We start from the raw sequence: 23,613 nt of genomic DNA on the forward strand, positions 1-23,613 counted from the left end.
TATAAAATTTCACAATGGAATCAATGCCAAACTATGAAAGTGTCTTAAATATTCGTTGGTTCACTCTGTGGTCCCTTTGCATACCCAATGAAATTTTATCACTCTATTCCTTTCTGAAATGTTATATTTTTGTCATAATTTGAGTTAAAAAAATCCTCTCAGTTCATACTTATTGAAATTGGTAGGTTATAAAATGGAATTTCAATTATCCTTTCATTTCTCTGAGAACCCAAATTTTGGAGAATCAGTAGAATTATATGGTAGATAAAGTTTATTTCAATGAAAGTACATTTCTTTCCATTTAAAAATAGATGACACAGAAAAAATTCTGGAACAAGGAGAGGAAAACTAATATCAAAACATTTTTCAGTTTAATGAGTAGTACTTTTGCCAAAGTTGAAAAAATACAGTATCTGAGATATTGTCTGTGGTCATCCTTACTACAGACGTCTCCCTGTATATAAACAACGAATTACGAATAATGATTGCGAGTTTTCACAACAGTACAATAACAGTATTCCTAAATTCCCAGAGCTTCATATAGTGCTTAAGAATGAGTTATCGAGGACGTAAAATAGGAAAGACATACTTCGAACATAATTGACAAGACATGAGAAATTCTTGAAGGCGCCCATGTGTCTACCTGAGACTCGATTTATCTACAGGAATCTCTTACCTCCAAAATAAAAAAAAAGAAGTCATTGTTACTGTTAACTAATTCAAGTAAATGTAAGAGATATTATTGATTCTCTTAACAATAAGTTAACTTTCAAGAAGATATACTACTGCATTTTACTTTATGATGCGCTTGAGAGTTATGCAATGTCTCGTAGTATAAGCATTAAAAAATGTTTAAGATGATTCTACAATTTTCTACGTATTGTGTAATTCCAAATAAATCATAAAAATAATATTCGCTACTGTTATATTCGTTTAAAATGGTTTTATCATGCAAATGTAGAATTGTAAAAGTATTTTGAAGTGTCTCAAGTGTGATTTTTATTGTATACTCTTCATACTTAGCAAATTATTTTTGTACTTAGTTGCACGTAATTTATAGTTATTTATAGATATCATTCAAACTATGTATAAATATATGTAATTTCTATCTATCCTTAATTACTCATTTCTTTTTTCAACAAGCGATATCTATAAGATGTCATCAAGCAAGTTGTCAATTTGTAAACGTACTACACTCAGTAATCTCGCTCTTATAGAAAAATTCAAAAATATGCTCAGCCACGCAACTTGTTTTAGGGATACCAGTTTGTAGGATGGTTTTCAACTTAACGCCTAACTACCATTTAAATAAAACAACTTTGCCAAGTGAAGTTATATTAATACTTGTATTATTTGTGGAAAACTGTACTCATGGAGAATATTGTGGACTCGCAAAATGTTAAATAAATGATATGCAAATAGTAATTTGAATCATAAATATTTCCTGGAATTGGACATTGCCCGTTTGGTGATATTGGTTCCGTTAAATAAATGTCACCCATATAAAATAACTTTTTGATGACGATTTCGACAGAATTAGATTTTGTGAAACGATGTCTACCGGAAGGTTTTGGATTTATGCATATGTGGAAATTTATAATGTTTCCAAGTCAAAATTTAATATAGCTTTGAATAATAATAAATCAGCGAAATATTCATCATATATGTTTCAGAAATCAAAGTAAATTTATCATAAAATAGAACCAATAAGGTTTTTCCCTTTTAACTCTCCAACATTGAATTGATGCTCTGATGTTTATTGGAAGGTGATAACTGTAAAAATCGATATAAAGACAAACTATTTTTAACTCCAGGTAAGCAATGTGAGTTAAATCCATAACTTGTTTTATACAGCATGTAGAACAATTTGTAAACGGAAAACTTTTCTTGCTCGAAACAAAGTAGAATGAAGATATCTTCCATGAATTAAGGTTAGAGTATTATGTTTTTAATATCAGATTAACAAAATTGTGATATTACATAGTAGGATTGAATGCAAGTTACCGTTACAGGTAAAACCTTAAAATTCAATGGTATTACATACATTTTTCAGTAGTTCATAATTTAATTATTGAAAATGATTATTCCATTAAGTGAATTATATTGAATTAGAAAAATTTCAGGCGAGAATAATATGTTAAAAAGCCACAAAAAAAGACACTAGAACATATGCAGTAGATTTACATAAGTGGAATAAGATCAAAAGATCATTTATACTCAGGCAGATCGGCAAAAATAAAATACAGCTGAAAGAAACGTGCTTTATATAAATATTTGGTAAAAGCATTTAACACGTATGGAGAGAAAACATTCCTAGAATACTGATGAAAAGGAGAAAAGATAATAATGCTGTGGCAACATTCAAAGCTATGTCATATTAATGTAGTATGAGGAAGTGTCAATAGAATTTTCAATATATTTTCATTTCAATTCCAATTTTAATTTCAATATATATATATATATCAGGTTACGCAATCAAGACGACTTCCCGCGTAATAAAGACGACCTCCCGCTCATTTAACGTATAAACCACATTTACGAATATTTTTACTATCAACTTTAGTTCTGTTATTTACATTATACATAAGTGAAGTGTTTCCATTATTTAAATTCCAATAAACAATAAATTGTTTTCCTTGTAACCGGGGTTTAAAGAAGAAAAAACCCTAGACAACCAAGAAATTCCTACATTTTTTGGGGGCTCAACCAGGATAAATATGAATCAAATGTGATCAATCAGGACGAATTGGAATCAAACGACGTTAAAAAGGCACAAAAATGAGGTGAACTGTAGAACGACGTGGAAAACACTAGAACGACTTAGACGTGTCAAAATAAACAGAGGGCTGCACACCTCAAACTTTCAATAGACTTTCTGTGGTTAAATTGATTATTAGAGCTGTACTCAATCGCAGAACATTATAAAATAATGTAAGATATGGTGCCATTAGGATATTCACTCAACCATTGAGTGGCGTTATGAATGTGTTACGAGAAACGAGAGGGGTAACCTGCTAATTTAAAAGAAGACTACACTGTTCATATTCCAAGCTGATTTACCCGAGGTTGCTGGAGCCGGAAACACGTAAGCTTGCCAGTTTAAACCTGAAGGAAGCCTGTGGTGAGAAGTATTTTTTCTTTTATTGTTTGAAGTCCACGAAATATTGACTTGGCTAGTAATGAGTGGGTACGTTTTAAAACTTAAAACAATAATACTTATGTGAAAAAAGAACAGATATACGAGATGAATACATTTGTACAAACTATAATTGTCGAAATTTAATTAGTTTTCATGAATTACAAAATATTTTCAGTAGCTAAAATCAGGGAATGTGAATAATAAGTTTATATGGTATTGACTGACATTGACAATTTAGAGCATAATTTGTTTTTTTTTGCTTTAAAAACGAGATATTTTTAAACAACATAATATTTGTCTTCTGAGCAGAAAGGTACAAGATGAAGTTTCAATTGTATCGTTAAAAAAAAGAAAACTCTATATATACATAAGTTTAATAGTAGAAATATTAGTTCACACATTTGATTAGACACATGCCTGATTTTACAATAACGCAGAACTGTTGACTGAACTTCTATTTTACGTTCTAAACTTTTCAAATTTTTTATATATTTGAGGTAGAATAAATCTTATTATTTTAATCATGACAACGTTAGGTTCTGTAGGTACAATTGTATTTGTTTTTCTAAAGACTGCGAACCAAGGAGAACTCGTAATGCTCTCATTAAAGCGTAAGATACAGGATGAGACGGTGCAAGAATACATGATAAAGATGCGAGAAATTGCTAGTCGAGCTTACATGCAACAAGAAGTTGTTATTCAGTACATCATCGATAGTATTTATAGATATAAGACGATTCTTCGAGTAAAGTAATAATATACAGCGGAACAGACTTCCACGAATTCAACGAAAAACTGAAACTTTATGATCGGATAAAGAAGAGAAATGCTCATGAACGAACTTTTAAAATAAGGAAAGAGTCATTTAGAAAAGATGAAGAATCTATCGAAAAGAAACATCAAGAGAGAGATACCCAAGACCTGCTTCAACTGTGGAGCTCGAGGACATAAATCCAAACTTCGAAGGGTACACAGTGTTTCAGCTGTAATAAATATGGCCACGTGTTAAATAAATGTCCGAATAAGAACGTTGTAAAATCTACTGCTGGAAATTATAACTTGAATGTAATAGAAACTCAACCAAAAAATGCCGTTAATCTGAACATAGGAGGAGTAAGGATTTCAGTTGTTTTTGATACTGGGAGCGATGTTTGTACGATCAGAGAAGATGTTCATAATGCACATTTTAGAAATTTAGTATTGATGTCTTACAATATAATGTTGAAAGTATTAGGCGAAAATACCAGAGTGAAAACACTTGGATCATTTAGTATTCAGGCTGAGATCAATGATGAAACATTTGATCTGAAATTCCATGTAATTTCCGAAGTAGCTACATCCCATCGGGCCATAATTAGAAACAAAATTTTGAAGCAAGCGATTGTTAACATCATACGATGGTTTAGTAATATACATAAGACGGAAGAATACTCAATAATGCACATTATGGTAGATGAGAAAAATGTGCGGAGAAGATGTACACATGAAAAACACAAGACATAGGGAGGACGTGTAGAAATTAATAGACCACCACAAACCCCTCAAAACAAAGACAACGAATATTGAGATGAAGGTTATACCGAAAAGCGAAAAACCGTTTTATCGGCGACCTAGAAGACTATCAGCACCCGAAAAAGAAGAAGTAGATAGACAGATGGATGAATTGTTGAAAGATGGAATAATCAAACCAAGTTGTTCGAATTTTGCTAGTCCTATTATACTAGTGGGAAAAAAAGGTGGCCCAACCAGAATTTGTTGCGATTATCGCAAATTAAACAAAAATATAATACGCGATAGATTCCCACTTTCCCTTGTCGAAGATGTCCTAGACAGCTTACAGCGATCAGCGATATTCAGCACCCTTGATTTGGAAAATGGATTTTTTCATGTGCCTGTAGAAGCTAGCAGCACAAAATATACTTCTTTTGTAACGCCGAATGGTCAGTAAGAGTTTACGAAATGTTCATTTGGAATGTGTAGTAGTCGGTTTTCAAGCGATTTATCACTCATATCTTTAGGGAGTTGACTGCTAGAAAGTATGTCATATACTATATGGACGATGTTATCATCTTGAGTGCGAACGAAGAGGAGGGGATAGAAAGACTAAAACTTGTATTAAAGATAGCTGAGGAATATGGATTAGAAATAAAAAAGAAAAAGTGCCAACTGTTGAAAAACAAAATTTCTGGGATTCATAGTAAGTAACGGAACAATCCAACCAAAGGAAGCTAAAATTCTAGTGAAATTTCCAGAGCTGAAGAACCAGAAACAATTTCAATCATATTTAGGCCTAACAGAATATTTCAGAAAGTTTATTGCAGGATATGCCCATATCAAAAAGCCTCTAAATGGCTTACTCCGCAAAGGCGATGAATTTAAGTTTGAATCACCACAAAGAGAAGCATTCAAAACTTTAAAGGCGAAACTTATTTGTGAACCGATGTTGCATATTTATCAACAAGGAGCTTATACCGAACTACACACCGATGCAAGTATACATGCTTATGGAGCATGCCTTTTGCAGCGATCTAGTGACGATCGAAGCTGCACCCGATATTCTACACGAGTAGAAGGACGACCCCTGCAGAAATGAAGTATACAAACTATGAACTGTAAGTACTTGCCGTTATTAAAAGTGTGAAGAAATTCAGAGTCTACTGGCTGGGACCGAAATTTAAAATAGTTACAGCATTCACAAAAACCATGGAAAAAACGAGTTGTACTATGCTAAAAGAATTCCAATATGTAATTGAGCATAGAATAGGACACAGATAACTCACGTGGATGCTCTTAACAATAGTACTGACAATTGCTACGGAGTGCGGTATTACTTTGACTACAAAAGAGTATGAAGATTTTTATTTAGAGCATGATATATTGTATAAATATGAGAATGGATTAAAATTACTTGTCGTTCCAAAGAACATGCAGACTGAAATAATAACAAAAGCCCACGAGATAGGACATTTTTCAAAGAAAAGAAAAAGTAGTAAATAAGGAATTTTACACACCAAGACTAAAAGAAAAAATAGAAGCGATTAAAAATAACTGTATACCTTTCATATTAGGGAATAAAAAGAAAGGAAAGAAATGAATGATTGACCAATGAAGTCGACAAACAAAAATTATCAGCATATATTTGTGGTAGTTGATGACTTTTCCAAATTTGTGTGGATTAACCCAACAAAATCAACCACGACGAAAGAAATGATATGTTGTCTTGAAAAACAACATTACATATTTGGAGACCTTCAAGGATAATATCTGACAGATGATCCGCATTCCGCTCTGAAGAATTCGAATCATATTGCCGAGAAGAAAATATTGAACATGTGTTAACAACTTGCGGAGTCCCACGAGGTAATGGGACCCTTATATCCGTCTTGACAAAACTCAGTTTGGAAGATCTAGGAAAGTGGTACAAATACGTCGAAAAAGTACAGACTGCCTTAAATTGGACCTATCAGCGAAGGTACCACATCCTTTGAAGGACTAGCGGGTGTTAAATATAAAAATAAAGAAGACGTTAAAATCAAAGAAATCGTAGAAGACATGATAATAAGAAATTTGATGAAGAAAGAGACGAAATACGCAAAAGAAGTAAAGAACAAATATTAAAAGTGCAGAATGAAAATAAAAAAGGTTACAATTTAAAGAGAAAGAAGACGAAAATTCGTAGGAAGAATGATTTGATTGCCAGAACCCAGTTTACATTTGATCTAAAATTGAAAAGTAAATTTTCAGGTCCTTACGAAATTGTTAAGGTTAAGGAAAATGATAGATATGATGTTGTTGAAATCGGAGATCACGAGGAACCCAACCGAACGACAATATGCGCTGAATACATAAAACCATGGGTCAACAATGAAAGCGACGAATCCGAGGCGGATTATGAGCAGGATGGCCGAATATAAGATTGAGATTATTGCTTTACTCCATCCTACAGCCACACACGAAACAAAAGTTCTATTCAGCAGTCTAATAGCCGACAATAGCAGTAGAGTCAATCTGGAGTAAGACGTTACGCAATCAAGACTTCCCGCGTAATTGAGATGATCTCCCGCTCATTTAACATATAAACCACATAAACGAATACTTTTACTATCAACCTTAGTTCTGTTATTTACATTGTACATAAGTAGAGTGTTTCCATTGTTTAAATTCCTTGAATAAAGTGTTTTCCTTGTAACCGGCGCGGCGTTTTAAGAAGAAAAAATCCTAGACAACCAAGAAATCCTTATATAGATATAAGTATAAATTTCTTCAATTTCTTAAACATTTTATATATGTTTATTCTTCTAGATGTTCTTGATTTTAGGTCTCTTCTGTTTCAAAATTAGTTTTTTTTCAATAATAAAAACGAAAAAGCTGTAAATGATAAAAAACCTGAATAATTTAAGTAAAATTTATAGCTCTAAGAAAAATTCAACAAATTTCTATTTTATTTTTATTTTGATATTCATGATGTAGGTGATTAATATAAATATACAAATTGTCAGTATCAATATTATATTTTGAAAAAGACTGAAATAAGTCAAAACTTCAATTTTTATTTTTCTTTTATTAGGTTACAGATCGATCTAAAATTAAGAACATTTAGAAGAATATATATTCCGCCGTTCTTCAAAGGGGAAAACAACTACTTTCCTGGCTAATGCCTCGACGAATATTGAATTACCCCTCTGAAGAACTTATTGTAATCAATTTTAAAAGGAAAAATGTGAACATATAATATGTAAGCAATATTAAGACTATCTGCGAAAATCACATAAACACTATCATATCTAAGTGAGTAACATCTCTATTCAAATTGAAGATGATCATGAGTGTGATGAACTGATCGTTCTATTTTCAATATAGGCCTTTTCAGCCAGCAAAGTTGTACAGATTTTCTAGGAAATTCTCAAATATTCATGATCTCGATAAATAATATTTCGTTAGGTTAGGCAGCATTTTATACCTAATTTTTGGTAATAATTGGTATTTTGCTAATAAAGCAAACATGAGAATGAATTAAGGTTACTTAAATCATCAATATGTTATGGATTCGACATAACTGACACATCTCTATTGTTTCTTTTGGTAGGAAATGTATCACAACAGAAAATTTCAAAATTTAGTGTCGGTGGTACATTATGTTCAGTTTCCTAAAAAAGTGTTGATAAACTATTTTTCGAGCATTGCAGTCTACTTGTGTATAAAGTAAGTAGTGTTTTTGTTATTTGAGTATTAAGCAATGCTTTGAGATCAATCAAAATGCACTTCTAGTCAAGCAAGAACAAAGGAAAAGCGTATAAACTTTTAAAGATGCTACTGACGATATAGAAATAGAGAAAGGTGAAATAGTAAATGCAAGAAAATTTGTATTTTTGTCATTGTCACACGTGTTGTGACGTTTTTGTATACGTTTTTCACATTTGAAGCTTTTCTTTTGAAAATCGTCAGGGGCATTATATGTGATCTAAAAAGCAACTCTTGATTGAGCAGTTTTATTGGAGAAATCTTACTTCTTTTTTCTTTTTCCTGCGTCCAAAACCCGGCTGCAATAAAGTTTACATATTTTAACATTGGAAAGCACACATCTTGCTGCAAGTTAGCTACTCTTTGTCACAAAATTTGAACAAATTTTGTCACAATAAAACATTTTAGCTATAGTGGTCGACTAGGTGTGTGTGAAAAAAATGATGGAAGATACAATAATTATATTTAGAAACTCGATAAATAATTTTATTACTAACCTTCAAATTCCATGAAAGTTTTGTAATATACAGTTGATCGATTGGAAATAACTTATTTATAAAAGGTAGAACAAATATATTCTGATAATGATGGTTCAAAATAATTCTAATCGACTTTACTTACCTTCACGTAGATTTTGATAGAAACAATGTGTAGATAAGAACCTAAATACAATGTCATCAAATAGCTTATTACTTTTTCATATCAATACAATCAAACTCAACAAATCTTCATTTAAGAGCGTGAACTTTGGAGCTTCCTTAACATTCCAATATATTTTGTGGTAATAAGTGTCGGATAAGTAAGTATTTGAGTATTTTTATTCAGTTTATAAATCAACTAATATGACACCGGTGGTCAGGTCTTATTCCTGATAGATGGAATGTATTCAGAGCTGAACAAGGGGCGCCTTGTCATAGCTGATTACCCATAACCGAGTAGAATTTAGCAGAATACACCCGAATACGCTCGATATCAGAAAAGTATTTGACATAGCGTAATTGACCGAGCACACGAATTGGAAACTATTGGTGTTTTCAGCTATAATTTTAACCTTAAACCAAAGATTTTGACATCAAATTTAAGAGTTCAGAAGCACCACGCAGGGTTCGATTATTTTATCAAATTTGTATACATTGTACGTCAGTAACTTTCTTTTGATACAGGATGTACGGGGTTTTGCAAAGCTTGACTATTGAGTTATCCATATCGACAACGCAATGAGAGTGTATATAAATATACAACTGTTTTATTATCAATTGTAGGACAGAAAGCATATTCAATTACACTTTCAGCATGGTCTAAAACACAAAATAAAACTATCAGACGCGATTTATATAGTAAATAAAGACTTCTGTTTGAGTAAAGTACCTTTAATATTCATTTCTTGAATATAACTCAAAACAACTCCATACGTCTAAATTTTTCATTTTTGTTACTTATTACTCTCCAATTCGTTTTTGTATAGAACACTGGAATATATGTTAATAATCTTGGACATTAAGTAAGTGTGTGTTGGCTATAGTTAATCATGCCGTTAAAATTAAATATCGACGTTAAAATTGCAATTGTCTTCATTGTTGGAGAGAATTAGGATGTATGTAGGGACGTGACAGTTGGATGACCTTTGAAGACGAATAAATTTAAGCCATACAAACCTTAACTCTTAGACTCTAAGACAAGGAGATGTTGAACGAACATTCGAGTTTTGTACGTTTATCGAAGGAGAATTGGCAGATGTTTATGACACCACAAATACTTTTCTCATATGAAGCAACATTTAGATTCAGTGGTTAAAGAATATATCTAGAATTTTTGAATAATCAATAGTCTAAATTTCTTTACGAACTATCTTTTGATAGAATAAAGAAAAATATTTGAATTTGAAATTGTCATTCAAACACTAAAATTTTTGAAAAACAATAATCTTCCTGAAATCGGAATCATGATCGAAATCGGTATTCTGAAATAACTTGTGATAATAAAGGGGCTTAATTCATATATCACTAAAAAATATTAATAAAAAAAGTTGCCCATTTATATACAACGTCTTGAAATTTAAAACTTAAAATTATACCTTTTGATATGTCACGTTAGCTTCATTGTTACTGTAATTACTTGGAGAACTTACTCGAGTTAATTATTTATGAATCAACTCTTTCGGAATTTATCAACGTTCATCAATAATTTGTTCCTTCATTCCAGCAATACTTCCTGCTTCAGTTACACATTCCAAGGTCATACACTATTATCTCGCCTATCAATTCACTTGAAAATGTCACATCTTACTGACATTCGCTCCAAATAGATCTAATCAGAAAAAATACTTAATATTTGGAATAATTATAAAGTATTCAAATCAGGCTAAAATAACAATGGTTTGGAGAGTAAAGTATACCAGTTACTATGTATATACTTTATCGCAGTATTAGAGCTGTTGGTGTATTTCCATACAGTCCACTATTAGTGCTTGCTTCGATTGTAGATCACTGTCGTCATCAAATAATCGCAATTATGTTTAGGTGCGCTTATCTGCCATAGAAAGGCATGTCAAGAGACTGTTGAATATTCGTTTAGAGAGAGGGCTATTGGTTATAGGAGTCGAACACCATACAATTGAACTGCCTTGCCGCAATGTTGAGGCGTGGCCACCCCGATCACTAGATTTAAATCCCATCAAACGTGTGTAGGATTTAGCTACAGGATCTCTAAATGTATTATTAATTTTTCTTCTGTGTAAATGTAAATACAATTGTATGTAAATGCCATCATTTCATCCTTGATGTGAGGCTATCTTCAGAGAGTTACATTTTTAATGTCAGTAAGTATATTCAACAAATTATTCATTAATCATACAATCGTCAAATATGGGAATATTTGAGTTGTCTTATTTAGTAATATCCCCGATTTTTTTTGTTTAGTCGACTTGTTTCTGTATTTTTTTTACATTTTACATATTAGTCACCAAAAATTTATTTCAATGTTTCACAATTATACGTATTTCAGATGAAATATCATTTGAACAGAAAGCTATTGTTTCTATTTTAAGTATTCCTGTTCCGCAATAAACATCCATTCTATTGTTCACAGGAGAATATTAAAATATACTTTGAATGAAAGATAGCTACAACTATTGTAACCAAATGAAATGAAGAAAAGCTTTATTAAATCTACACTTATTATTAGGTAGTATATATTTGTTTTATAAAATGTCTTATTGTGACAAAATTAATATGTATAGAAGGCACTAGAATTTTTATTAAACCCTGAAAATTAACTGCTTACAAAGTAGGCATTGTTTAAAACAGCTAAGCGATAAATGAAACGAACTTGAAACCAAAAGCATGCAATAAATGATGGTTTTGATTACATAGATAATACATCTCTAAGACTTCTAAAATAGAAACATATAATCTGTAACTGTTTGGCAAATATTATCAAACTGTAATTGGAGAAAGAAATTTTACAAGAATTTGCAACAAAAGAACAATACAGTACGAGGTATTTTATAAGAAATGTGCAGTATTATTTAATTTAATAAATATTCTTACATGAAACAGATTGCCCTTGCGTGTATTGTGTGTATAACTTTTTTGTAAAGATACTTTATTTTGCTATGCAGTTCAAACTTGGTGTCATTGTTATGGTCGGTCCTCTTGTCACTGGCAGCGCGAAATCGAGGGAACATGTGCAAAATAACCATAAGCCATAGGCGTTACATTTTTCACCAACATGTGAGAAGGATATTCAATGATACTTATTACGAACTTTCATAATGGGAACATGCATATATGAGAATATGTAATACTACTTCTCAGTCTCTCACCACTTCCAATCATAAACCAATAAAGGTTCAAATTTGCACGAGTGCAATAATAAATCGTGAGGACATTTCTATATTTGTTTCAAAGCATGAGTTAAATTAACACGAATCAAGTCAGCTCCACCTTATACAACTATATAATAAAATATGTAAATAACTTGTTTACGGCAATTAATATAATATAAAAGACCATATTAAATGAAATTTGCTTAGTTCTTAGAGAAAATAGGTACAATTCGAAATTAATTAATATTTTGAGGTAAAATAAAAGCAGATGGATGTATTCTTTTCATTATACATAAGTTGATATTCAAAGCTATGAAGCAAAGGAATATTGCTTTGCAATAAAGGAGAATTCGTAATAAGCGATCACTCACTAGTAATGCTTTTCTATATTTGAGTAGTTTTTATGAAAATGGGAAGGGAAGAATTGTTAGGAAGGAAGTCACTATCAATCGATAACTTTGACATGACCATCACCCGAAGGAAAGTTTACTCTTTTTACATACAAATAAAGATATACCATTATAGACAAAGATCAATTTACGATGATTCATCACAAGTAGGTAAAACCATATTATGGAAACTTTTACACGAGGTATTTTCTGTGAAAAACCGAATCCAAAATCTTCTCGAAGATAAAGTCGAACTTTTAAATTGGGCGGTGTTTCAAAATATGATAGGTGAGCTATAACACAGCTAATAATGATGTGTGCATCAAGTAATATCGAAAAATTGTCACATATTATTCTTAGAATAATATTGTTATAGAAAAAGGCAGGATTCTTCGTAGTTCATTTCTACTCGTTCACACAAAAGTTTTCCAACGTTGCCAACAATATTTAAGGATTTTTTATTTGTTAATTACAAAAGCCAGCACATAAGACATAATTAAGAATTTTAATTTTTTACTCTATTTATAATACAAAATTATTCCGACTATTCTGAAGTGTCCGATTCTAATGACTCCGAATTTAAGTTCGATAACGTTCTGAAATCTATTTTTTTAAACAAATAGTACTCCAATTCAACAGAAAGGAATTTTTGGCATCTTTTGAAATAAACCCAATGTTAAACTGAATTATTTTCCAGAGGTTAGAAAAAAGAAGAAAAACAAGTAGAGAGAATAGAAAAAGTTTAGTTTCTACAGATTGACTTTAGTTGCACACATCCATAATGATGATTAGCTGCCAGCGAAAAAAGAAAAGTCAGAATTTATTTGTAGGATTTTACAGTAATAGCCGAGAGTTGAGAAATGGACATTTTTTTTACCAGCTTATATCTGTGATATTTTAACTGTATTTTAAAGACAAGCAAAATCAAAACAGAGGATCCTGTTTTAGAATAGAAACCCGAACCTCAATTTCCAACGTTGTATATAATAGCGTATCTTTGTGTACATTTAAAATTTGATTCTCAACAACTTCTACTATGGCATTCGTTGATTAATCATCGTAAGTCACTGCATACAACTTTTCTTATTCCCTATTATCATACTGATATTCGGGTTTTTCAATTAGTTACTACTTCCTCACACATATAGTTTGATATTCATTACAATCTTATCGCTAAAAAATGGATACTGATTGTCTGAAACCAAATCTAAAATCAATAATAACTTTCGGGTTTGTCTTTTTTGTAGACTATGAATTATCTAGATACTTGTCAGATAAATTGAGAATATTAATTATACAACATTTTTTCATTATTCGGATTGAATCTAGTTTTAATTCCATGTATAAGATAATTATGGGAGCGAATTTCAAGCAATGCCTTTATAAGAAACTCTAGTACCTTCTAGAAATACCTTAGTATCTAATTACTATTGGTTATACCATAATAATCATGAATAACTTAATTCTGTATGTGACCGAAGCACTGGTTCTTTTCTTCTTCGTAGTTAGCTAGATTGTTGGTGAAATATGCACATTTATGTATATGTAAAACTATGTTCTGTGTGATAACATTGATGATTTTATGAAGAGTAGATTGCCAGGTACATAGACATGCAGTTTTGCGATATTCCAAGCAAACACATAAAGACGAATTTGGTTTAGACGATGGTACTTTGGAAAGTTTGAAATGTTTCCTTAATGTAATGTTCAAAATAATTTATAATAAGCCTAATTTAAAAAGTATAATAAAGTTTGTACAGGACATTGAGAATCAATATACATTTTATTTTTAAAATGAATAATTTTCGATTCCAATAAGTTCATGTCTCAATTGGAAGGTTCACTTTGAATCGAGAGAGGGGATTTAAGGTAGTCATTCGTTCATTGATCTAAGAAGTGATCCGATTCCGTGGTCTCAATCTACCTTTTCCAAGCAACGAATCAAACAAAATAAAATAAAAATGTGCGTAACATCGAGAACACTGTGGACACTAACACTACTGGCTCTGAGCCTAACCCTAAGCCCCTCTCTTGATAATGGCGTCAAAGTTGAAGCCAAAACGTTGTAAAGTTTCAAATTTCTAACGCGGTTCAACCTGTGAAGCAAGTGGAATATTTTCCTTTAATTTATACTTCCACCCCTAATTATACCGCTAATAAGATATTGAGAATCAAAATTATTCAGCATATTTTTCCTTTCTTCCTGTAATTAGCAAAATTAGCAATTAGAGTTCTCGACATCAATCAAAAAGTCAAATTTCAAAGCAGTTATCAATTTTGAATATTTATAATGACATTATTTTTTTCGTTTTATTTTTTTTAAAGGTCTAGAGACGTTGCAGGTTCGCTGTAATAAATGTATCCAATTAAGAGGAGAATAACATATTTTATGAGAGGATAACATGAATTGAAGTTTAAATATCATGAGGTTTGTATTGTATTGTTCATTAATAATTTTCAATTTTTCCTAAGTAGTTTTGATATAATGTTGGTATAAACTATTTTCCCAAATCCTTGTCAAATAATTTGTTAATAGGGTAAAGAGAATACTTCATAGAGAAATATCCTTTCCATGAATTTTTACTCTAAATTGATTATTGTTTCTTTTTAATATATTGAAATTTGAATGAATTTAGCTTTCATATCGAACATAAGGTATTAATAGTAGGAAGAAGGAATTCCAACTAGTAGAAAATGTAACTAATGGAAACATTCAAAAGCATGCTCGTCATATTTGGGACTGTTGTAAATGATTCATGTCACTTTTTCAGATTAATTTGGGACGAGAAGGATGTTTTGTTTGAAAAATTAAATTCATTATTTGGAATGGAATGTCAAAGTTCAAAATAACTTTTTTTCACCAAACTGCGTGACAATGCTTATTAACTATTGATTATTATTTTTTCTATATAAAAGGAAGCCATAAATTCTGACATGTAAATAAAAATTTCAATAAAACAGTATCTACTAATCGATATCTATGGCGATCGTTGAATATAGATAAATCTTTGCAACAAATGATACAACAGATAAAAATATAGTATTGTATTATAATTTTATATTATAAAATTGATTTATGATTTACCAATTTATTTATTATATACATATCACAATGTGTGTGTGAGATCATTTCCAAAGAACTGCAGTAAAAATTTCACTCATATCAACGTCAAGACGTGATATTAAATACGGAAGTTGTAGTTTCAAACTTACAAAACTTCAAAAGTGCATTTAGAATCGTAAAAAATAGAGCAATGGCGGCAAGATAATTTGTCTAAAATAAAAAAAATTGTACACGTTCTAATAGACTCTATATTTTCTAGATGGAGCAAGAATTGACAATTATGGTATAATAAACTACAGTTGTGTCAACAATACTAAAAATTCTATTTGAACAGGGGCAATGCTCTAAACGCATTATATTACAAAATTCTAGAATCAAATATAATTTTGTATCTAACGCCTTACCATGCGCTTATCATAAACACATGACAACAGCTTTTTTTGAAAATTAGTTTAGACAATAGCCTCTACATGATTTTTTATCACAGTCAGTAATCGTTATGGACAACGCACGGCAACTACGTACGAGGGTTGCTACTTGTCATAGGAGTGCTATTTTTGTTGTTTACAGATACTTGAATAATTCATCTTGGTCAAAAAATGGAATTAAATCGCGAAAATTTTCGTGTGATGACTTTGGTGATGAAGCAGCATCACGAGCCACTGCGTTTCGCTGATTTTGCGAATTCAATCATGGTTGCACTTCGCTACGGAATGAGTTACGTGAAGGTCGTCCAAAAACGGCTGTTGTGTCAGAAAACATCGATGCTGTACATAAACTGATATTGCAAGTCGTCATGTGACATACCAAGAGATTGAGGCATATTTGGGCATTATATTCACTTGCATACATTCAATATTGCGCGAACATCTGGATTTCGAAAAGATTTGTTTGTGTTGGATACCGCATAATTTGACAATCGCTCAAAAAAAGCTCATGTCAATTTGTGCAAAGTAATGCTGAAAAAATTAAATCTCGGTGCATCAAAAGACGTCTATAAGATCGTGAGAGGCAACGAATCATAGATGTCTATGAACCTGAAACTAAACAATAATTGACTGTAAGGGACGGTTGATACGTCCAAATCTCACGTATTAGGTGTACCTCAATCGGAATGGACTAAACTCTTCGACATTAGTTCAAATGCATGCCAAATTGTATTGATCTAAATGGCGAATATTTTGAAAAACAAGAAAACCATATCCAATTATAAATATTTGTTTTCAACTGTTTATCTCAAAACTAGTAATAGCAAACCTCGTATACCAAATAGCAATAAGAAAGCTGGAATAATTGATTTTATATCTGAAAACAATATACGTATTTCGTCGACCAATCGTGCAAAAGGCTCATTAAAAAATATATTGACTAGATGTGCGAAGAACTAATGCTATTGAATACTTAATCCAATAGTGTTAATATGTGCAAACCAGAATTACTAAAATCTTATCAAACTTTAAAACTGGGTAAAGAGGTTATGGAAAGTTTAAGTTAAGATAATAGTTACGCTCTTTGGACGAAAACATATTTAGGTTGATTTGATAGGCGATAATTTTCAATTTATTTGGTTCAAAAAAAAACATTTAAAATGACAATAGATACAGATATCGATTTTGTTGATTTTGGTTGCTATTCAATTGTTTTTTGAAATTGACATCCGTTCATAAAAGGTTAAGTTAGTTTAGGTTGTTCCTAATGAAGAATTATTATAAATTTTTTTCCAATGTGACAATTTGAACAGCCTAATTTGTCAAAGTTTGTGCTGAATGTGCGTAATCATTCATATGAATACCTTATGTTTACAAATGCTATTAAAAAATAATAATTATACTCTTTTAGAAGTCAGATTTACTTACATTGTTTAATCATTGGAAGAAGTAATTCTAATTTTGATTCTCTTGAGACAGAGCTTCATAAAACAGGTGAAGTTTATGGAAAATAAAGTTGTAGTTTCAAATATTATTGAGTATTAATATTTCACTCTAACCTTTATTCATTTTTAATTTCATCAACAGTCAATAAGGAAACATTTCAGACGTTACCAGAAGACGCTACTATTTCTGGCCTAAGTGCTAGTAATGTAAGCATTTTCTAAAGCCAAGGTATATTTATTTTCACGCTTTTCTTCAGATGTAAGTGGTTTTTTTAATATTACGGTTTTTACGGTTTTGAAAAAGAAGAAACTTCTTAAAATTTCTTCACGAGTGTTGATTTTAAGAAGTCTGTTATTAAAAATAACATGTTTTTTTGCCAATAATATAATTGGAATAAATATACAAAATATTTAAATAAAAAAGTAATCGCTGATGTTTTGTATGTGAATGCGTTCTATCAACATCATCGTTTTTTCTAAATATATATTTTGAATCCAAATAATTGTATATTGAATAGAGATTGTACATTTTTCAAACGAGAGCAATAGTATTTTAAACAAGAAAATGTATATTCATCAGTTGTTTTGATATTATGTATTTTTTATGAGTAACAAATTTTTCTCTGTAATTTCTAGCCTTTTCGTACCTTTCTTTTGACTTGATCAATTTAGGCATAGATAATTGGAAGACGACAAAATATATACTTAATTTGGGGATAGGGGAACTTATGAAGTGTAATTAATTAATAACATAAAAATCCATGAATTTGTGCCAGAATTTAGACAATTAATGAACAAAATATTGTAATTAAAATAATTAAATTTGAATATAATAAAACGATGATGTTGTAGTTTACAAGTTTAATTATGAATGGCAGAAAATGAGAATACATGTGAAACTACCGTACGTACAAGATGGTTTACATCGTTATACAACAATTGTCTTCAATTCGTTTATTTGGCGATGTATAAGTGCAAAAAAATATCTATGCGATAATTTCTATGTAATATGTGAATTGATTATTTTTCATATTTATTAGAACGTACCTCTCCCTCAGCTCTTTTCTTTTCGAGTTCTTTCTGTTTGGCATATTCTTCTGCAATTCTAGCCTCAATAATCGCAAGTGACTCGCGTGTGAATGGACGGAATAAGCTGCGCTCCTCCTCAGAGAATGAGTCAGAGGCGACGGACATGTCTCCTCACGCCTAGGCCCCCACGATACCCTGAAAGAATTTAGTGAGTTGTTTCAGAACAATTTTATGAACTTTCTTGCAGTTTTTTTCTTTTGTTGGCTATATTCATATTTAATATATCATAACTATTGAATTATTATAGCAAAAAAATGGAATCAAACACTCTTTAATATCAGTCTGGGGTTTTTGAAGATGTTAACTTCTACTCGTATATCTGTTTGGGCATTGTAGTGGTATAGAGGTACACATTACGTAGGTAACGATTAATAGTCACGTATATTTCTCGAATTAGGTGGATGGTCAATATTTAATATTAGTAATAAGACATCTTACGTATCGGGGAAATGAAGGAATAAATAGAATGTATTTAACGAGTTTGCACTCTTTGCAATGGATACAGAGAAGAGGTGATGGAGTGCCAAGGGAGAATGTATGAGAAAAAAATGAGAATTCAATAGATAAATAAGATATATCAATGTACGATGTGAGTTCGTCAGCATTACTTCCAGGGTCATATTCAAAACTTCTAATATCTCTCAAATATTTTTCGATCATTTTTACGCTATAAAAGCACGAAATTTATCCCAATTTCTATTGTCTTTCTTTTCAAATGTAGATCTTTCACTGTCATGTTTGTGGTATTGTTTATTTATATTATTCACAATTATACTGTTCTACTCATACAAAATTACACCATCCTATATCTACTTTCATCAATATCATGAAAAGACATTAAAGGAGGTAATTCCTATTCTAAGGAAGTTTTGAATATGGCTTATGAGTAGCCCTATTATTTAAATTTGTCAATGAACAAAAGCTTCTTCTTAAATGAACCGTAACAATAATAATGTACAAGTTATAATAGATATTCAAAAACTGATGTGAATTGAAGCCAATCATAGATAACCAGCTTATAGTTTTCAGAAACTGAAGGTAAACTAAAACTTACTAACTCCCTATCTATATTAAACTTTCCCACCAATGAACTTTCTTCCACGAAAGACAATTCCAATGGGAAAAAACTCTTCGGCGAAAAATGTCACAATCATTCCTTAATTAATAAAGTATAAATTGGCCTGTGAGGAATAGGCCTTTTGTCCCTTACATTCTACAATCTCAGTACATCCAAAAATTTATTGTTGGATACATTTTTTAACAATTTTGCATTATTTATAGATTTCAGTTTACCTTCAGTCTCTGAAGAGATAACTTGGTTATCGAAACGCGCGAATCAATGAAAACTAAATCTACATATACTATTCCATTAAAGAATTTTATGAGCATTCCAACGTTAAATTGATTAATATAAGCATTTCAGAAGGATGCGGACAAAGGAGAAGACTTTTAGCGACCAGAAATTCGTCAACCAATAACGGCGCGTTTTCACTATGAAGAAGAAACTCATTGGTCCTCTTTGCTAAGTTCTCGAACCGCTCATACGACTGAAAAGTTTCAAAAGTTGATCACCATGGATATATTTCAACATTTCATGAGAGTTTGGCTTTTTTTCCAAATTGGAACAAAACACGATTAAACGTGTATGAAAAGCGCGTATGATAGTATACTGACAAGTCGGAGAGGATACAAATTTATCACAGCTTGGGGTTATGAATAATACTAGTTGAAATAAACGCAGTGTAAGTAATTACTAAAAAAAATTATTCACCTTATTTTTTATCACACATCGTATACTAAAAAATAGTTTTCAGCTTGAACACTCTGCAAACAAATGACATTTCGGGCAACTGTAACTATAATTATACTTTGTAGTTAAAACTATGGAATCAAACCTACCTTGTACCATGGGCGCCCATACAAATGTTTCCCAGGGGGGGCAACGACAACCATGTGTTCTGAAAAAAAAAGGAAATGAAAATAAGGAACATTTTGCAGTGGTTTGAAGACCGGTATTGAGTACATAATCTTCAAATATCATTCAAATTGATTAAATTTATTGTGAATCATTATATATGTCATATGTATAATCACTTCTTGTTTTGTTTATGTTAATGTAGTCGTTTTGATAAGCATTTTAGAGACCTCTCTTATTGAGATTTCTTATACATTTGACCCTATTTTTATTTAATTTACTATTAGCTAAATGGGTTAGGTTGTCTTAGATCAATGGGAAAATGTTTTATATTTATGGCACGGTTTCTCATAATATAGGTAGCAAAAACTTTATCTGCTGTTCAATTATATTTAATTTGGTTCCACAATGGTTCTTAATAAATTGATAAAAACAGTGAGAAATGTTATGCTACATTACATTTTCATTTCAGAATAACGCCCTCGGACTTTCACGGTTTCATTTTAATAATTATATAATTCAATCATCATAAAATTCAAAAACTCTATAGACAATTACAATGAAAGATTCTTTATAATCGTTTTTTGAGGATGTTTCAATAATTTATTTTAAATAATTAAAAAAGAATTTGTCTGTTTGAACAATTTATTCGATTATCGGTTTTAAACGTTGAGGATAATGTTGACATATTCCAAATTTGATGCTCTAATAAAGTATGAGTCAGAAAGATCTATAGTTAAAAAATCAAAAACATTGTCACTTTATGGAATTAAAATGCTTTTTAGACGAAGTACATGATAATCTATCTCTGTATTCGAAAGTATATACCAAAAATTTTAATATTTTATAATGGTCTTAACCATTTTCATTTTTTTACATTGTTACTATAGAACTTTCTCAATGTCTGGTGCGCATTTGAGTGTTTTCGTGAAGTTAAGTTTCAGATCAAATTGTTGGTATGGGGTGTAGTATTGTCAGCAGTCGGCGGTTAGTATGTGATTAACGTTCACAGTAGCTTGAGGATTCTAAAAAACAAAACATTTTTCGTTTATATGTTTGGTATGGCTAATAGAAATGCTCTTTTCTACTTGAAAAGTTCATAAAGAGGAGAGATGAATGGATCTATAGATCGCCCCAAGATTCATGGATAGTTTGAGATCATTTACAACCTAAACTATGGTTTATGTTGTGTTGGTAGAGTTTTCGTTTCCAATGATTCCAGTGTGAGATGTAAAAAGTTTTGCAGATATTTTGTAGGTACGTTATTATATATCCTACACATCAAAGGCAAATAATCCTATTTAATATTTTGTGAATGACTACAATGGAAAAATACAAATAAGATAACTAAATCTGAACTTTTAGGACATCTTAATTTCAATAAAATTGACACTAACAATAAAATAAAAGTAGTTCTAAAAAGGTTCTAAAATATTCTCACGCAATATGTAACGCAGTCGGAAGGATATGTGTAAGTGAAAGGAATCTAGGGTGCCAATTTTATAACGCGCCACATATTTCTGCCACTACAGAAAATTTTAAAATTTTCAAAGCCCTGTCACATTTATTTTTCAAGGCAACATTTTGTAGGCAGCTTTCAATTAAATTAAATCGACCATCTAGCAGGGTTATTTAAAATCAATTCTTTATAAAACAAAGCTGTGCGACCTGAAAGATGCGAAGAGAAAATTAACAGAGACTGTTTTACTGTTTAAAGAATAAAAGATGGGAATAGAATAAGTTACTTTGTATTAATTTTTTTTCTTATCATTCGATTTCTCCAAAAGAACTAGCAGAAAAGATTAGGTTTAAGCTACTTTTAAAAGAATAGTCAAACGATCTAAAATAAAAATTAACTACCACTTCCATTTGACATTTCGGTCTGCATCTGCTAGGGGGTTAATGAAATTTAGCTAAAAACAGCCATAAACAGCCCCATATGAAAATGAGTTTTAACTTTTCGCATATTTTTTGATTGCCTATAAGGGTTGGACTTTAGGCATGCGATACCTTAAATAAAGTTATATTGAAATTTCGCGTAGATTCCAAAAATTTAATAAAAATCATAGCATTCCGCTTAAAATAACGAAGTTTGGGTCCTTTTCCGGTGTAACCGAAAGTTTCAGAAAACTGAAATTATTTTAGCCAAAACGAACATTTCGGAAAACCCAAGCAAGAAAATTTTCAGATCACTAGTCCCAGTACTTTCCCATATGCATATCGATTCAGCTCGTCGTGAAGGACGCTGTATTACAATAAGCATTTATGTGCCGGTTCATATTTGTGAAATATTTTATAATACAGAATTCCCTGAATAAAATTCATAGTAGTATTATCCAAATTATGGAGTACCACATAAATAACGATTTTTAATTGAGCATATAGACACGCACAACTTTCTATTTTCTTTCAATCCAACTTTACATATTTGTGATTTAAAGTCACTGCAATTTTACAATTCATAATATAACAATCAAAAATTTTGAATTTCCTTCCGTTTATTTACTCGTTTCCAGATTATAACTAATAACATTTATAATGTTATATATGGTTATATATCGACCTAATGGCAACAGCGTTGCCCACAGGAATTCAGATCTTGAGAGTCAGTAGCGCATGACGCTACAGTATTTGTTTTATCGATTACAGATCAAGAGAAAGATAGACGACTGACCGATGTATGTAAGTGAAAATAAAACTAATGAAATACGATGGTATCTACTATTTATGAACTATATTTGTGTCAAACATTTACGGTTGTGGATACCGAATCTATTTTTATACTTTTCCAAGTTTCTTAACACATTCGCATGAAATTTTGTAATGTTTTACTAAAATAAGAATCTTTCCAGGAGCCTCTGTTCAGTTTTCATGTTTATTCTTGAGAATACTTGAGAAATTTGGAGCGAGCAAATACTCATATTTTTCTCAAGAAAATTTAAAAGAATTTTTTATTCCATATAACAGAAGATATGAATAAAGTTGCTTCTATATTGTAAGTAATAATGAATTGCAAAACAATTGATGGAGAATACAACAGAACACGCTTTGGAATTTACTCCATAAATAGAGTTTAG

At 30.9% G+C, this 23,613-nt stretch overlaps 1 protein-coding gene across 1 annotated transcript in view; it reads right to left on the reverse strand.

Moving 5' to 3' along the window:
- Nucleotides 1-23,613, reverse strand: part of LOC130451718 (sodium channel protein para) — a 96,481-nt gene that overhangs the window by 54,629 nt on the left and 18,239 nt on the right. Inside the window, exons 3-5 of the mRNA XM_056790918.1 lie at nt 20,521-20,579; nt 18,580-18,756; nt 8,647-8,679 (exon numbers count right to left, since the gene is read on the reverse strand). Coding sequence (XP_056646896.1) covers nt 8,647-8,679; nt 18,580-18,726 — 180 coding nt within the window. The 5' untranslated portion in view covers nt 18,727-18,756; nt 20,521-20,579. The remainder of the gene's footprint in view (nt 1-8,646; nt 8,680-18,579; nt 18,757-20,520; nt 20,580-23,613) is intronic.

The sequence above is a fragment of the Diorhabda sublineata genome, chromosome X (genome assembly GCF_026230105.1).
Source record: "Diorhabda sublineata isolate icDioSubl1.1 chromosome X, icDioSubl1.1, whole genome shotgun sequence".
Classification (NCBI taxonomy): Eukaryota; Metazoa; Arthropoda; class Insecta; order Coleoptera; family Chrysomelidae; genus Diorhabda; species Diorhabda sublineata.